General features: G+C 46.3%; 1 protein-coding gene across 1 annotated transcript in view; it reads right to left on the minus strand.

The window, feature by feature from the left end:
• Nucleotides 1–18,922, minus strand: part of STAU1 (staufen double-stranded RNA binding protein 1) — an 81,725-nt gene that overhangs the window by 14,777 nt on the left and 48,026 nt on the right. Inside the window, 4 exon segments of the mRNA XM_030213062.1 lie at nucleotides 163–235; nucleotides 1,360–1,506; nucleotides 1,590–1,733; nucleotides 17,653–17,865. Of these exon segments, the coding sequence (XP_030068922.1) occupies nucleotides 163–235; nucleotides 1,360–1,506; nucleotides 1,590–1,733; nucleotides 17,653–17,865 (577 nt within the window).

Raw genomic sequence — 18,922 nt, forward strand, 5'->3', positions numbered from 1 at the left:
CTATAAACTTGACAATCTTCTAAACTCTGAAACCTATAAAATGTATGCAAAACAAATTTCAAACACACAGCTTAGATACATAACAATTTACAGAATTTTATCTAGCTTTTAAATACAAGTCACATTCTTTACTACCTTTATTAGCTGAGCCATCATACTTACTAATTGCAGTTTCTTCTGCACCAGGTTCAAAAAAAGTTACTTTTCTTCCATCCCCTGGTTTCTTCATTGGTGTCTAGGGTGGGGGGTGGAAGGGAAATAGAACAATAAGACAATTTAGAATTATTTTCATCACTGAAGCTGGATCTAAGTCTACAGATTGCATACTTTAATTTTATAGTACAGCATGAAAACCAAGGTCAAATTCATATTAAAGGACTTCATACAATTTTTTCAGATGCGTTTCAGTGGAGATTTAATTCATAGTTGTGCGAGTCTCAGGCATATTCACTACTGGGATTTCTTGAATTGATCTTTACCTCCAGTTCCTGGGTTTGTTAAAAATATCAATCCAAAGACTCATTTTTACCCTTATTTTCTAGGTTCATATCGCCACCATGTAAGTAAACCCCACCCCTGAATAAATGGTTTGGAAACATGACTCGTCAAGCATAGGATTTCCCTATTTCTACTCAATTCTGTATATAGTGGAATTATATTAAAAAATATTGCTAGCAAACAACAATAGAAAATACATTGCCGCCTGTTATTAATCAAATAAAACAGCGTTCGGGGGAGGGGGGATACAGTTTGTTACCATGGATATAAAATATGAAGGTCTGACTTCCTATAGGCAGAAGACCATTGTATTCCATAAGTTGGTTATACTGCATCTTATAATAGGCCATTTAAGCCGTTTCCAGACAAACTATAACTTAAAAAAAAATGTTCATTTACATTGCCGGTGCTCTATTAATTCATCAATGCTATATAATTCCACTGTATGCGGACCCATTAACACTAATATAGCACTGAATATAACTGCAGAATTAGAAAAAGGTCAGAGGTAAAAATATTAGAAAAAAGCAAGAAGACATATGAATAAATAAAAGAAAATGCAAGTAGAAAAAAAAGAAAAGGAAAATGGTAATGGGTTTAGAAATGTAGGGGCTGCTGCTGCTTCAATCTCCGCAGCTACAACTTATGCTTGTTATCATAGAGTCATTTCTAACCCGTAGGGTCTGCAGTGGTTCTTCCCTATAAACAGGCCACAAAACGAGTGTCAAGAGGGCAAGAGATAACTTAGCAGGGATTTCCTACAAATTCTTTTTTTTCAAAGGATTTGTTATAAAGAAGGGCTCCTGCATGTCACGTACGTCCGTAGGATTACATTCTGAAAGGGGGTGTACAAAACAATACCTTTTCTTCTGTTTTAAGGGCCGGCTTTGGGGGTTGAGGCTGAGGGACTTTGAAACCTAAAAGCTCTAGCATATTTTCAGCTGCATTCCGTTTGGCCACCTTCTTATTGGTACCATTTCCTTCAGCAATGTGTGCACCAACTTTTACCTGAAACAAATAGCAAAGATCTAGTAAAAGCTCTGCTCCACCTAAATATCTACCAAAACATGAAAACGTATATGTTTACAAACCTGCATAACAAATTCCCTGCGTCTCGGAAGACCTCGTTCTGTGATAAGCATATATTCTGGTTCTTTTTCTTTTTTGGCTTGTTGGATTTGAGCAAGTCTGCTAATAGGGTTCATTCCCTGGCCATATTCTGGACTTGTCTGCAGCTATGGGGAGAAAATGTTGTTTAACAAAATACCAGGCAGATATTACCTAGATACTCGGAATGTGCTTTAACATGCAAATCTTTGTGAAATAAAACTAAAGCATTAAATCTTGTACTGAGTCCTCAATTTCTTTGCAAAAACAGCACATACAGTTAAGATCCTTTGCTGCGTCTTCTTCTTGCTAGAATGAAGAACACATGAAACACTTAAGTATGAGACCTAAAAGCAATCACATTTTTATTTAGCCACAAAGGCCACAAAATTAAGACAGCTGGCATAAAACAGGTGAACATTACATTCAACTTATAACATAAAACATGGAGAAAGAAAGTTACAAAATGTCATAAAAGAAAGTAGGAAGACTAAAAAAAACAAAGTTCTGCTGCATCCCAGGCCCTGATCCAATTTGCTCAGCAACAAAAAGCTACTGCATAATCAGGAGGGGAAGGGAAGCTTTTGTACAAAAAGTACGTTTTTAACCCCATTTTACATTTATGGAAAGAAATTTCCAAACACAAATAGCTAGGCAAGTCATTCCTTAATGATGGAGCCATTACTGTAAAAGGTACCAGATGAACAGCATCCAACTGAATGGATCAAAACAAACGTATCGCTAAGGCAAGCCTCAACAAATTTGTATAAACTTAGGAGCCAGCAATTGAGACCTCTCTTTGCCCCTCCCTAATGTACAGTGGGGGAAATAAGTATTTGATCCCTTGCTGATTTTGTAAGTTTGCCCACTGACAAAGACATGAGCAGCCCATAATTGAAGGGTAGGTTATTGGTAACAGTGAGAGATAGCACATCACAAATTAAATCCGGAAAATCACATTGTGGAAAGTATATGAATTTATTTGCATTCTGCAGAGGGAAATAAGTATTTGATCCCCCACCAACCAGTAAGAGATCTGGCCCCTACAGACCAGGTAGATGCTCCAAATCAACTCGTTACCTGCATGACAGACAGCTGTCGGCAATGGTCACCTGTATGAAAGACACCTGTCCACAGACTCAGTGAATCAGTCAGACTCTAACCTCTACAAAATGGCCAAGAGCAAGGAGCTGTCTAAGGATGTCAGGGACAAGATCATACACCTGCACAAGGCTGGAATGGGCTACAAAACCATCAGTAAGACGCTGGGCGAGAAGGAGACAACTGTTGGTGCCATAGTAAGAAAATGGAAGAAGTACAAAATGACTGTCAATCGACAAAGATCTGGGGCTCCACGCAAAATCTCACCTCGTGGGGTATCCTTGATCATGAGGAAGGTTAGAAATCAGCCTACAACTACAAGGGGGGAACTTGTCAATGATCTCAAGGCAGCTGGGACCACTGTCACCACGAAAACCATTGGTAACACATTACGACATAACGGATTGCAATCCTGCAGTGCCCGCAAGGCCCCCCTGCTCCGGAAGGCACATGTGACGGCCCGTCTGAAGTTTGCCAGTGAACACCTGGATGATGCTGAGAGTGATTGGGAGAAGGTGCTGTGGTCAGATGAGACAAAAATTGAGCTCTTTGGCATGAACTCAACTCGCCGTGTTTGGAGGAAGAGAAATGCTGCCTATGACCCAAAGAACACCGTCCCCACTGTCAAGCATGGAGGTGGAAATGTTATGTTTTGGGGGTGTTTCTCTGCTAAGGGCACAGGACTACTTCACCGCATCAATGGGAGAATGGATGGGGCCATGTACCGTACAATTCTGAGTGACAACCTCCTTCCCTCCGCCAGGGCCTTAAAAATGGGTCATGGCTGGGTCTTCCAGCACGACAATGACCCAAAACATACAGCCAAGGCAACAAAGGAGTGGCTCAGGAAGAAGCACATTAGGGTCATGGAGTGGCCTAGCCAGTCACCAGACCTTAATCCCATTGAAAACTTATGGAGGGAGCTGAAGCTGCGAGTTGCCAAGCGACAGCCCAGAACTCTTAATGATTTAGAGATGATCTGCAAAGAGGAGTGGACCAAAATTCCTCCTGACATGTGTGCAAACCTCATCATCAACTACAGAAGACGTCTGACCGCTGTGCTTGCCAACAAGGGTTTTGCCACCAAGTATTAGGTCTTGTTTGCCAGAGGGATTAAATACTTATTTCCCTCTGCAGAATGCAAATAAATTCATATACTTTCCACAATGTGATTTTCCGGATTTAATTTGTGATGTGCTATCTCTCACTGTTACCAATAACCTACCCTTCAATTATGGGCTGCTCATGTCTTTGTCAGTGGGCAAACTTACAAAATCAGCAAGGGATCAAATACTTATTTCCCCCACTGTATATGGCCAGCCTGTTCCCTCCTCTGTTTCCCAAATGCACACTGTCACCTCTTTCTGCCCCAAACACACACATACAACCAGAATATTTCTGTGCCTTCTCCCCTAACACACAGACACAAATACAGCCAATCTGTCCTTCCTTCTTCCATCAATGAACACAGCCAGCCTGTTCATCTATGTCCCAATTGTCAGTGCCATTTCGTTCTGACCCCCCCCACCCCCCATACATACACACACACACACACACACACACACACACACACACACAACAGCAATGCCCTAAATATTACTGTGGGCCCTAAAACATCAACACATCTATTGGGAAAACTGAACAAGCCATTATCACTATTGCTTAATCCTCTGGCTCAGCACTTTAGCCTGGGGAAGCAACCTACACACTAGTAACACCAGTCAGATGTTGAGCTCTGGGGGAGTAAGGGTGAGGAGTGCTTTCTATTTAATATTCTGTCTGACATTCCAAATCAAATATCTCCAGAAGCACACAAGTAAAATTTCAAGTCATTCTAAGAGGGAACCTTATTGTTTTATAAATTGTTACATATCTGCTTTAAAAAGAAAAAAAAAATTCTGCCTTACTTTAAGAGACCAAGGTTTGATAAGAATGGGGAAACAGAGGACATTACAAATTTAAAAGCGTAATTATGTTGACTAACTGATTGTTTGGCCCATGACAGCATGTCATATAGGTACAGAAAGTCCATATTTATGGGGTAGTATTAGATTGAAAACTCAGGACTCAAAGACTATACAGTAATAAAGTTGAAACATTTTCATATGGTGAATTGAGAAAGCTGGCACATTAAGTTAACACAGGTACTGGCCCCTTCAACGGGGAAGGGGGGAAAAAAAGAACCTAAGCCATAATTTGGCTCATCATAAAAATACCTGAAAATTACAGCCCAGAATAATATGAGCCATTGCTCAAAAAGATTACAGATTAAATTGTAGTGACATCATCACAGTACACAATTGCCACTTGCATCATGTTTAAAGTTCAGCTACCCATGGTATTCCTTTCTTCCATGACCTATAACACTACGGTTAAATGAAAGCCACTAACTTCAAATACAACCTTACAAGCACAATATCATTCTTTAATCACATAGAAATACTACAAGTTTCACAATCAAACAGTGGCGTACCAAGGGTGGGGTGGGCGGTACACTCCGGGTGCAAGCTGCAAGGCGGTGCAGGGAGCAGCTGCATGGCTGTTGGCTCCGCCGGTTCCCTGCTCCCTCTGATGTTACTTCCTGTTCCGAGGCAGGGAACCAGCAGAGCCACGCGACTGCTTCCAGCGGCCCCAAGAAGTGGGTGGGTGTGTTTGGAGGTGATGCGCCCAGTAGCAATCTATCCCGGGTGGAAGCTGACCTAGGAACACCACTGCATTCAAAGCAGCAAATTATCAAGAACACTTACAATACTAATCACTACTACTACTTATGATTTCTATAGCGCTACTAGACGTACGCAGCGCTGAACACTTGAACATGAAGAGACAGTCCCTGCTCGACAGAGCTTACAATCTAATTAGGACAGACAAACAGGACAAATAAGAGAAGGGAATATTAAAGTAAGGATGATAAAATAAGGATTCTGAACAAGTGAATAAGGATTTGGAGTTAAAAGCAGCATCAAAAAGGTGGGCTTTTAGCTTAGATTTGAAGACGGCCAGAGATGGAGCTTGACGTACCGGCTCAGGAAGTCTATGCCAGGCATATGGTGCAGCAAGATAAAAGGAACGGAGTCTGGAGTTAGTGGTAGAGGAGAAGGGTGCAGATAAGAGAGATTTACCCAGTGAATGGAGTTCCCGGGGAGGAATGTAGGAAGAGATGAGTGGAGAGGTACTGAGGAGCTGCAGAGTGAATGCACTTACAAGTCAATAAGAGGAGCTTGAACTGTATGCGAAAACGGATAGGGAGCCAGTGAAGAGACTTGAGGCTAATATGAGCATAGCGACATTGGCGGAATATTAGTCGTGCAGCAGAATTTTGAACAGATTGAAGAGGAGAGAGATGGCTAAGTGGGAGACCTGTGAGAAGCAAGTTGCAATAGTGTAAGCAAGAGGTGATAAGAGTGTGGATGAGGGTTCTGATAGTGTGCTCAGAAAGGAAAGGGCGAATTTTGGTGATATTATAGAGAAAGAAACGACAGGTTATAGCAGTCTGCTGAATATGTGCGGAGAGGATGGAGTTGAAGATGACCCCAAGGTCAATAAACTGCAAATATTTTGACAGTATGGCAGAAGATCATTTCATATTCAGACTTCCTAATACTTGGCGTGTGTGAAATTTGTAGATTATCACAGCACAGAAAACTGATGTTTAATCAGACGAACATGTATAGCATGAGCAGTGGCAGTGCCTACTTCCCCACACAGTCCTGGCAATGTGCTTCAGTCTTGCTTTATAAATAATCGCTTAGGGACAAGAAGGAAAGTGAAATCTCTACACAGAGGCCAAGTTGGGGGAGGTTAAGATTAACTGCCCACAAAAAGCTTGACCATTTACTCCATTCACACATGGGAAATACAGTTTCAGACAGTAATTTAAAAAAACAAAACAAACAAAAAGACACTTCAGTTATATGCTTGAGTTGGCATGTTAAACATGAAAAGGTAACTCCCATTTTAAATGCAACAAAAATCTGAAACTTTAAAGTAATACAGACCAATCTCAGGGAAAACCCACAGGTAGTACTAAGTATTCTACCTAATAAACCAAAATCAAAGAACAGCACAAAAAGAGAAATTGTGTCTTACCCAGGGGTGTAGCCAGACACCCAATTTTGGGTGGGCCTGGGCCCAAGATGGGTGGGCAGAACTCGGCCCTATCCCACAAATGATTTGGTCTCTCCCTCTCTCGCCTGCATGCCATATGGTCTTTCAAACATCCCCCTCCCCCGCATACCTTTTAAAAAGCAGATTTTCACTGGCAGCGAGCAGCAAATAATACACACTGCTCATGCTGGCCCCACAGCCTTCCCTCTGATGCAACTTCCTGTTTCTGCATAGGTGGGAATACATCAGAGGGAAGGCTGTGGGGCCGGTGTGAATAGTATGTATCAGTCACTGCTCGCTGCAGGCGAAGATCTGCTATTTACAAGGTATGCAGGAGAGACAGTTGTTGGGAGTTTTTGGCTGGTGGGGCTTGGGGAGCCCTGCCAGCCACATCATAGGTGTGCTGCTACTGGATGGGCCTGAGCCCAAAGTGGAGGCCCACCCTTGGCTACGCCACTGTCTTACCAGATAATTTTCTTTTCTCTAGTCAGTGACACAGTTCTGCACAAGTGGTTTTATCCTTTCCTGCCAGCAGGTGGATGTAAAGAAAACTGAATTCTACCAGGGGCATCACCAATATAAGCTGCGGTGCTCCCTGGAACAATCCAGTATGTAACTGCACAAGCAGAAGGTCCCTTTATAATGCACTCACGCCCTATCAACCACTGCAGCTGCAATGGTAGTCAAACGAGCAAAACAGCACAGAGTGCCACTCGCTACCCTGCATTTAGTAGGACAGTCATTCCCAATCCAGTCCTCAGGGCGCACCTAGTCCCATCAGGCTTTCTTGATATCCACAATGAATATTCATGAATTAGTTTGCATGCAATTGAGGCAGTGCATGTGCATATTCACTGTAGATATCTTGAAAACCCAATGGGATTAGGTGTGCCTCAAGGACTGGATTGGGAATGGCTGTACTAGGATATAACCATATCACGGGAACCCCGTACAGCAGCCAATCAGAAAATGGATTTTCTTTTGTTGTTGTAAGAGCTGAAAAGGAAGCACAGAGCACACCCAGGTCTTCCAAAGGTGGGACTGAAAAACAGTGTCACTGACTAAAGAAAAGAAAATTATCCGGTAAAACAATTTCTCCATTCTCAGTGTCAGTTCCACCATTCTGCACATTCTAAAGCAGATCTATTGGGCGGGGGAAAATAAGCCGCCCCCCCCCCCCCCCCCCAAATGACAGCTCTGGCAAAGTCCGAGCGGACTCTGGCCAGCACGTCTTATTTGTAGTACCTAGCAAAAGAAGGAAGTGATGACCAAGCACCACCCTGCAAACCTCCGCCAGAAGTGGCCTGAGCTCTAGTAGAATGGGCCTTCTGCCTCTGAGGCACTGGACTTGCAGATGTAGATGGACTCAATAACCACCTAGATCCACCTCATAATGGAGGCCTTAAAAGTCGTCTGGCCTTTCCAATGGCCCAGAAACAGCACAAAGAGATGGACAGACAAAACTCTCAACTCCTAAAAGTACTGGAGCAAAGTTCTCTGGACCTCCAGCCTGTGGAGTCTCTGGTCCACAGAAGTCAAACCTTCTGCCTCACAGGAGGACAGGCAGACCTCCAAATTCACATGGAATGGAGACACCACATCTGGCAAAAGGAGGGAACAGTATGCAAGGACAATGAAAAGGAAAGGGTCTCGGCACAAGAGGTCCTGCAGCTCCGAAACCTTCCAAGCAGAGGTGACAGCCACCAGAAACACTGCCTTGAATGTAAGATCATACATAGTAGATGACGGCAGAAAAAGACCTGCATGGTCCATCTAGTCTGCCCAAGATAAACTCATATCTTGAATTTGTACCTGTCTTTTTCAGGGCACAGACCGTATAAGTCTGCCCAGCAGTATTTCCCGCCTCCCAACCACCAGTCCCGTCTCCCATCACCGGCACTGGTACAGACCGTATAAGTCTGCCCTCCCCTATCCTAGCCTCCCAACCACCAACCCCTCTTCCCCCCACCTGCTCCGCCACCCAATTTCAGCTAAGCTTCTGAGGATCCATTCCAGGGAAGCTGATCACAGGGGCTCAAACGGGACCCCAGACAGCGTCCAGAGCACCAAAGTGAGATCCCAAAGAGGGAAGGTAGGACAGATGTGCTACTCTTTTAAGCAACCAAGTCACCTCTCTCTGTTTGTGCCAGAGAGCTGCCCTGCACCTTCCCCTGAAAACTGGAATTTGCAGCCACCTGGACCCTCAGGGAGCACAGAGCCAACTCCTAATCCAGGCCTTGCCACAGGAAACCAAAGATATCAGGGACCTGAGCCCTCCAAGGAGAAAGAGACCGCTCCCCGCACCATGATTCAAAACCAGACCTTGACAAAAGCAGGGACATAGAAAACTTCCTGAACTGGGGCAGGAGAGACCACTGCAGGGAAGAAACAGAGCTTCTCTAAATGCCTCCTCTCAATGGCCAGATGGAATCCGATCTTCCATTTTCACCAGCCCCTGCCGAAGCACAACTGATCCCTTGGCTAGGGAATAGGCTCCTCCACCAGAAGGCACAGAGATCTGTATACCAGGGCCTGCAAGGCCAGACAAGAACCACCAGCAGAACCACATAAAAATGACTTGCGATCCTGCACAGCATTCAGACTATCAAAGGCCATGGAGGGAAGACAAAGAGGCTCCTCCTCTGGCCAAACTGAACTAGGGTATCAATTCCAAGAGGCCAGCTCCCTTTGACGACTGAAGAAGCATTCTGCCTTCGCACTGACTCTGGACACCATCAGGTCGATGGGGGAATCCCCAATGGTCTACAATGAGCCAAAAGGCCTGATGCCCGAACTCTCATTCTCCTGGTTTCAAGAGAAAACGATTGAGAAAGTCCACTTATACATTGTCCTTGCCTACAATATGGACTGCTGGCCTCCGCGGCTGAGCCAATTGCTCTGACCCTCTAACACCACAGATGCAAAGTCACCACAACCTTGGAAAACATGGAGGTGCTGTAACCAGTCTAAAGGCCCAAAACTAAAAGTGCTGCCTCAAAAACACAAAAGTGCAGATCTCTCTTGTGTTGAGCCGCAATGGGAATGGCAGATAAATCTCCACGAGGTCCAGGGAGGCCAAGAACTTCCACAGCTGTACTGATGTGAAACCAAGCATAGAGTTTCCATCCAAGGAGCTGAGCTTTCAAGGTTAACCCCTTGAGGTCCAAGATGGACCACAAAATAGATGGAGTTACCTCCTCCGATCATGGTCAGCAGGTGGAACTGGTTCCAACACTCCCAGATCACACAAATGCTGCAAAGAGAGCACTAACAACTGGCACCTTAGGGCCAAGCCACATAGGAGACCCTAAGTAGCCAGGCTTAGGGTCTTGCACCTTAGGAATGGGAACTGGACAGTATCCCTGCTCGAACACCTGCAGGACCAACTGATCCGAGATAAAGCAGACCCACTCATCTCGGAAGGAGACAACCAGGTTCCCACCAGAATTAATGAGAGGCCCAGTACACCCACATTGGGCTGATCAAGTGACCGTGGTTTCCCTTTAAAAAGAACAGGCCTGCCCGCCCTGTCCCACTGCCTAGGCCAAAGAGCAGGCCAAAAGCAGCCCACCCATGTTGAAGACCTCCTAGAAGCGGAGGAACACTGGGCACTCTTCTGATGCAGCTCAGGGAGCTAGAGAGGCTGTGCCTCCCCCATGTCCTTCACCCAGCACAAGGATAAAGGGGGAAAGAAGGGGGAAATGCTTCTGGGACACCCTGAGCCCCTCCAGCAGCGGAACCCCCTAACACAGAGTCCAGTCTCCTCCAAGGGGATCACAGGCTCTGGCCCCCTCACCTTGGTTCCATATCTCTTAGTAACCAAAATTGAGCACTTGCTGCCCCCCCCCCCAGAAGTAGGGGGTCCCCTGTCCAACTGTAACTGCTGCTGGATCAACAAAGCCCCAGGGGCCCCATCGCCGCCACCCCCCAACAAAAAAAGGAGAAATTAAACCTTACCTGCTAATTTATTTCCTTTAATCCCTCCGGACCGGTCCAGGATTGGACTGATGGCTTGTGCTCGCCTACCAGCAGGTGGAGACTGAGAAAAAACTCTGACTCGAGAGAGCCAATAAGAGCCCTGGTCATGTGACCCTAGCCTCAGTATTTGAATAACAACGCAGAAAGGAAAAGAACAACCCATATTCTGTGCCGTGAGGAATGCAAGCAGCCAGGAAGCACAAGAGAAACGTGCTTAAACTACGGCGTAGCCGTGACACTGGGCCACCAACAACTCGCTTCAGAGCTGAGGTATGGCCAATTATGTACAGATTTATGTATTTCTTTAAACTGTTCAACTTGCATAACAGAGTTATGAAATTCTTCAAACTGTTCAACTTGAATATTATTATGAATTATTTAACCATTTAACTTGGAGAACATTATGCAATTCCTTTAACTGTCTAACTTGCAGAACAGCTCTGTAGATGTTAAGTAGTAGTAGTAGTAGACGACAGTTGAATGTCTGTACACAGTAATGTTGAACCTCGACTGAAAAATAGCACACGGGAGGGGCCTGGGCCGGTCCGGAGGGATTAAAGGAAAGCAAATTAGCAGGTAAGATCTAATTTCTCCTTCCTTAGCATTCCTCCAAACCGGCCCAGGATTTGACTGATGGGACATAACAAAGCAGCAGTCCTACGGGAGGGATCCCAGCAAACCCGCTGTGAGCACTCGGGATGCAAAGACCGCCTCCTGACGACACTGAACATCTAACCTGTAATGCTTAGAGAAAGAATGAAGAGACGACTAAGTCGCCGCCTTACAGATCTCCTCTGGAGGCACCAAGAAGCACTCCGGCCCACAAGGCTGCCTGCCCTCGTGCAGAATGAGCTTTAAGTGCCTCAGGAACTGTTCTGCCCGCCAAGAGATAAGCAGACGCTATCATCTCCTTGATCCACCGAGATAACGTGGGCTTAGAAGCTGACAAGCCCTTGCAGTGACCAGCAAAAAGAAGAAAAAGACGGTCTGAGCGACAGAAGTCGTCAGTAACTGTGAGATATCGTTTAAGAACTCTCAACATCCAGAGTACGCAACTTCTGCTGCTCCTGCGTTCCTGAGGCCGATCCCAGAACAGGGAGACAAACCGACTGGGACATATGAAAACGAGACATAACCTTAGGCAAAAAAGAAGGAACCACCGAAGGACCACTCGCTCTTTAGAAAATTCCAGAAATGGAGATCTACAAGAAAAAGCTTGCAACTCCGAGACTCTCCTAGCTGACGCGATAGCCACCAAAAACACTGTCTTAAGCGTCAAATCCTTCAGAGAACATGCTTGTAATGGCTCAAAAGGAGGCTTCGTTAGAGCCGAAAGAACCAGATTAAGGTCCCAAGATGGAAAAATTGGTCTGACCGGTGGACGAAGAAGACTAACCCCCTTCAAAAACCGGGCCACATCGGGAATACTAGCCAAAGACTTACCACGAATCCTACCTCTGAAACAGGACAGAGCTGCTGTCTGCACTCTAAGTGAAGAAAGTGAAAGTCCTTTATCAAAGCCTCGTTGCAGAAAATCTAACATCTGAGGCACGGACGCCCGAAGAGGTACAATGCCAGCATCCGTACACCAAGCCTCAAAAATTCTCCAGGTGCAAATATAACTCAGAAAGGTGGAGCGACGACGAGACCCCTCTTAGCTAAACGGGCCCGTTCAAGAGCCAGGCCGTAAGACAAAATCGAGCTGGGTCTGGATGAGGAACTGGACTTGTACCAGAAAGGCCTTGTGCACTGGAAGACGAAGAAGAGATGCCACCATTAGACGCTGCAGATCTGCATACCAAGGACGCCGAGGCCAGTCTGGTGCCACGAACACTACCGGCCCCCCGTGCTCCTCGATCCTCTGCAGGAGACGACCTATTAGTGGCCATGGAGGTAACGCGTAAAGAAGGCCGGAGGGCCACTGCTGCAAGAGGGTGTTGACCCCTACCGCTCTTGCATCTCTTCGGCGACTGAAGAAGCGAGGAGCTTTGGAGTTGAGACTTGAGGCAAAAATATCTAAAACTGGAGGACCCCAGTGGTCTAATATCAACTGAAATGCCCGATCGCTGAGAGCCCACTCCCCGGGATCGAGAGTGTGACGACTGAGAAAGTCTGCTTGAACGTTGTCCACTCCTGCTACATGCGAAGCTGATATGGCCGTGAGGTGAATCTCCGCCCAGGCGAGGAGACTTTCCGCTTCTCGACACAGCAGATGGCACCTCGTTCCTCCCTGGCGGTTGATGTAGGCCACTACCGAGGCGTTGTCCGAGAGAACTCGCACCGCTTTGCCCACCAGGAGAGACTTGAAGTGCTGCAGAGCTAACCGAATCGCTCTGGTCTCCAAGAAGTTGATGGACTGAGCTGCTTCCAGCGGAGACCAGAGACCCTGAGTCCACTTGTCTAGGCAATGAGCTCCCCAGCCTCGGAGGCTGGCATCTGTCATCAACGGTATCCATTGAGGAGACTCCAAAGGCATCCCTACAGTAAGATTCTTCATCCGTAGCCACCAAAATAGAGAGATGCGTTCCCAGTTGCGCAGAGACAACTTCTTCAGAAGATAATCCATTTGAGCCGACCACCGAGACACAACAGACCACTGAAGAGACCTCATGTGAGCTCTGGCCCAGGGCACTACCTCTATCGTGGCTGCCATGGACCCGAGAACCTGAAGATAATCCCGAGCACAAGGGATCTTGTAATGTATCAAATTCAGTATCTGAGACCGGAGCTTTAGAATCCTGCCATGCGGAAGCAAAACTCGACCCCTCGCCTTATCGAAGATGACCCACAAATACTAGAGAGACTGAGAGGGAAACAAAATGCTCTTGGCTAGATTCACCACCCAACCTAGGGACTGCAAGAACGCTACCACTCGCTCTGTGACTTGACAACTTTCTTGATAAGACTTTGCCCTTATCAACCAGTCATCTAGGTAAGGATGGACGAGAATCCCCTCTTTCCGGAGGGCCACTGCCACCACAACCATAACCTTGGTAAATGTGCGTGGTGCCATCGCAAGACCGAAAGGCAAAGCTCGAAACTGGTAATGACGGCCTAGAACCGCAAATCGCAAGAACTTGTGGTGAGCCGGGCGAATAGGAATATGCAAATACGCCTCTGTAAGATCTAATGCCGTGAGATATTCTCCTTCGCGCACTGCCACTATTACAGACCGAAGGGTCTCCATACGAAAACTTGTAACTTTGAGAGCCTGGTTGACAGCTTTGAGGTCTAGAATAGGACGAAAGGTATCCTCTTTCTTTGGGACCACAAAATAAATGGAATAGCGACCCCGCTTGTGCTCCGTCGGAAGGACAGGGCAAATGGCCTGAATATCCAAGAGCCTCTGTAGAGTCTCCCGAATCGCCTCCGCCTTGAGACGAGAGTGACAGGGAGACTCCAGAAAGGCGTCTGAAATAGGCCTTGCAAATTCTAAGGCATAACCATCTTGAATAACTTCCAAGATCCACTGATCCGAAGTAATTTGGGCCCACCTCTGATAGAACTGAGCTAGCCGAGCTCCTACAGGAATCAGAGGAGAGCCCCTCGAACCTTCATTGGGAAGCACGCGATGGGGAGCGAAAACTCACACCTGAGAATCTGCCTCCTCTGCGGTAACCGCGAAAGGATTGACTCCTGTTGAAAAACCGAGATCTCCGAGTCTGTACGGAAAGAGCGCATGCGACCACGACCAAACAAAGCCCCGCGACTAGACTGCCGAGGTCTATCCTCCGGAAGACGCGGAACCTTAGAATCCCCTTGGGAATGAACCAATTTATCCAATTCTTCTCCAAACAAAAAGGAACCCCTAAAGGAGAATTTACTTAATTTAGACTTGGAGGCCGCATCCGCCGACCAGCCCTTCAACCAAAGAGAGCGACGAGCTGCAACTAAGGCCAAGGACTTAGAAGAAGCCCTCAACAGATCATACTGAGCATCGGCTAAAAACACAGAGCCCGTCTCAATCTTAGCCACTTCCACATCAATTGCTCCTAGATCATCAGAAGAACGGTCCAAAACTCTTTCCGCCCAACGAAAACAAGCTATGGCCACCAGAGAACCACAAATGGCCGCCAGTACAGCCAGAGAAGAAACATCAAAACTATTCTTTAGAAGAGTGTCAAGTCTCCTGTCCTGAGCATCCCGCAGCACCGTTCCTCCATCCACTGGGACCGTGTTTCACTTAGTAACAGTCAAAAACACGGCATCTACCACGGGAAGTTTAAGCAGAGCTCTATCAGCCTCTGGGACAGGGTAAAGGTGATGCATCGATTTAGAGGGACGAAAAGCCGCATCCAGGACCTCCCATTGCGCTTTAATAACATCCCAAATATCCTGATGCATCGGAAAAGTTTTTGTAGAAGCTCTGGATCCCTTAACCAAGATATCAACCTTTCGCACCTCAGAGGCAGGAAGAGGATCCTCAAAATGCAAAGTAGAGGATACCATAGAAATGAGATCCTGCAAGTCCTCCCTATGGAACACTCTAGCCACAGCGGGATCCTCCCCCTGAGACAAGGGCACAGCGTCTGGATCTAAAGAGGAAGGATCTTCCCAAGAATGCTCCGCTAAGTCCTCTTCCTCCTCTAAAAGGGGCATTTCATGATCCTGAGTGGAAAGAAAATCTAATTGCGTGTCCCAATCCCTAGGTCTCTTGGGAGGGAGGATAGTTGTAACAGGCTCCTCTGACACTCCTGTTCCTGAAGTGCCCCTCTGCATCAGAAAAGCCTGATACATCTGCAGGACAAACTCAGGAGGAAACCCCCCTGCCTGAGTGCCTGCACCATAGCTCCTGAGTCAGGATCACTTAAGGTCGCTGAGCTGCGCAAAGCAGACGGACCCCCTGCAGGAGAAATCGGAGCTGGACTTAAAATGGCCGCCGTTCGTGCCAAATTCCCAGCGCCACCCCCCGAAGCCGAGCCTGAGGCCTCTGCAGTAGGGGCCAACGACCTCGCGGGAGAAGAAGGGACAACCGCCAAACCGGACCCAGAAGTCGACGGAGGGAGAGGAGCAGAGGAAACTTCGAGCGCCGTGCAATATTTACAAACGCCGGAGGCATTAACGCCTCGACGCTGACATACAGAGCACCTCTTCAACTTCTCCGACATTTCGGAGGAAAAACGTGCTCGCGCTGACGCGATTCGGGCGGGTTCCCTTTTTATCTTTTTTCTTAACAAAGAACTACCCAGTAGACAAGAAAAAACGGAACTGCTTAATAAAATACAGCACTACTAGAAAGGAGGGCACAAACGAAATGCTGAGTAACTGATGCAGCTTAATTAGTTTTTTTTTTTCACACAGCTGAGTCACAGCAAGCAAGGCATACCCAGACCATCAAACGGAGCTGTCTGCTCGTTCAGTCAGTGAGGAAAGTTTTTTTTTTTTTTTTTTTTTAACAACACTGGCTGCCTCTCTCAAAGGCACACACCTTTCCTCAGAAAGGGTGGCCCTTCCCTTTTTTAATAATTAATAATTATTAATAATTATTTCTGATTTGAACAAGGGAGATGAGGAGGAATGGGGGAGGGACCCGGGGACACCCGAGTGCGACACCCCAGAGGCTGAGAACGGAGAAGTAGAATAGAAAGCCTCTAACAGTATTCCCCAGGCACAGAAAGGAAAATAAAGAGAAAACAAGAATATATAGATATATATCCTACAAAGAGAGACTAATGGGCTCACTTCCTACCTGCTGGGAGACTGAGAAAATACTGAGGCTAGGGTCACATGACCAGGGCTCTTATTGGCTCTCTAGAGTCAAGAGTTTTTTCTCAGTCTCCACCTGCTGGTAGGCGAGCACAACCCATCAGTCCAATCCTGGGCCGGTCTGGAGGGATGCTAAGGAAAATCAGATTGCCCCCCCCCCCCCCCCCCCCCAAAGTCTCAAGAGTGAAGAGAAAACTTCCTGCTGCAGAACAAACCGCAGCAGAACACTAGATGCAGTCAAAATAGCTGCCATTCCCGCTGAAGATATTAGGACCGCAGGAGGGAGGGAGGTCAAGTCAACTCCAGCGGATCCCTCTATCCCAGGTCATTTACGAAGTCATAAATGGCCCTTTCCACTGTGTGCAGAGTCAGCAGCTGCATATAGCTGCCAGCTCTGCAGGCAGCACAGTGCTTGCCAGCCAGCATGCCCGATCATGTGGCAGGCCTGCACAGACCTGCTGAGTATCTGGGCCTACCTCGGCCTACAGACTCGGCATTTCCACCATTCCCTAGCTCCCTGGGGGTGCACTAGTAGAGAAATACCTTATACATCAATAAAAGGGATTTCCCTGTTTGAATCTGCTCTCTGCCTCCCCCCCCCCCCCCCCCACAAAAAAAAAAAACAGAGTTCTTAAAGCTGCAGTACACCCAGTGGCACTAATAACTGCAACTGGGGACCACAGAGCCAAGCTCTGCATTTGACCAGTTCGGGCAGGAACCGTGACTCTGGGAACAGCTGTTAAGCTCAACCTTGCTATGCAGCCATAGCCATCAGATCAGGAAGGCAGACCAGGGACCAAGCGTCAACAGCACAACCTACCACCTGCTGAAGATTGAGAAAAATACTGGATTGTTCCAAGGAGCACCACACCTTAAATTGGTGATGTCACTAGTAGAATTCAGCTTTCTCTACCTCCACCTGTGGCAGGAAGGGATAACACCCATTTACGCAGAATGATGGAGCTGATGCTAAGAAAAGTGTTTACATCACCCCTTGCTTTGTGCTGTTCTTTGACTGTCTTCTGAGCACCAGTCTCTTTCATACTTTTTTGATCTACCTCATATATACAAGGAACTCGCTGAAGACCTTGAGTACTTTGATTTCCATTAGAAGCATTTCAAACTTGTAGGTCTGTGATAGGAATATGAGCCCACCTTTACTATCGATTTTGTTTTCTTTTTGATTCGTGGTTTCACTTTCTCGACTGCAGGCAGAGGCGGCAGTTTCCTCAGCTCTTCCAACACTGTGACAGCAGCATTTTTTTTGGATATCTTCTTGCTCTTCCCCTCTCCCTCACCCATAAATTCACCAACAGTCACTTTAGTTACAAAGCTTTTCATGTGGGGAGGGCCACTCTCCTTGGTAACCTGCAGACAAGAAATAAAAACCCCAAACGGGTTACAAAACCCAGGAAGAAAAGCACTGTTTCAAGGTTACCTTAAGCCAGGGCTTCCCAAACTGTGGGTCAGAACCCCAAATGGGGTCACAAAACCTGCATTTGGGATAAGAACCTGGATGGGCGGTCCACCAGTGGCCACTTGCAATCAAACCGTTTGTAGAACTGACAAAACACTAATTCAAAATGATCCACACGGTGCTTTAAATACACTAAACCAAACTAGTTTTAGGATTCTATCCGCAGAATGAATTACCTGTTCATGCCCTGGCGAGGCATTTACAGCACCAGATGAACTTGAATTTAATTTTTGCTATTGGATTAAAGTTAGTTATCTGTACAACAGGCCTACTTGTCCAATATCTACACATGATGTATGACAGCACAATCTGCTAAACAAATTTGCCCCAGAAGTGTACACAGCCAGCACAATGGTTTGAAATTCAGCACGACTTAATCCCAAACCACAATACTAGATTAATACATTCATGCCATCTGGGCATTTAAGAAACCAGCACAAGGAACATAACATCCTCACCCTGAATAATTTCTCAAGTCAGCAGAGCTCAATAACAAATACAGGCCCCGAACAAGGTAACGTAATGCGTCTGAAACTCTACTGCATGTAAGGAGTTCTTCGTCTATGCCCATGCTCAAAGTCTGTGAGGGTTGCAAATTAACTTCAGAGGTTCTGTGCTTTAACATGATGATAATTATTTTGGAAAGCTATTAGCATTGACTGGTGTAACTGTCAGAAACCTGTTCTAACTATGAAAACAATCTGCTTTGCTGATGAACGGTTTTCTAGGTACAAATGTTTGAAGTAGAATAGTTTAACAATATTTGAGACACAGCCCAATGGAGATTCCTCTGAATGATTATATGCACAAGGTACAAGTGATTTGAAATTGAAAGAAACAATTTTGTGTTACTGAAACACACCCATAAAAGCCTTGCATTTTGTAGGGGTGCATGCCAGGAACTTGCGTGTTCAATATCCAATATGTACAAGCTTTCTTCTAGAGTAC

This window comes from Microcaecilia unicolor, chromosome 8 (genome assembly GCF_901765095.1).
Source record: "Microcaecilia unicolor chromosome 8, aMicUni1.1, whole genome shotgun sequence".
Lineage (NCBI taxonomy): Eukaryota > Metazoa > Chordata > Amphibia > Gymnophiona > Siphonopidae > Microcaecilia > Microcaecilia unicolor.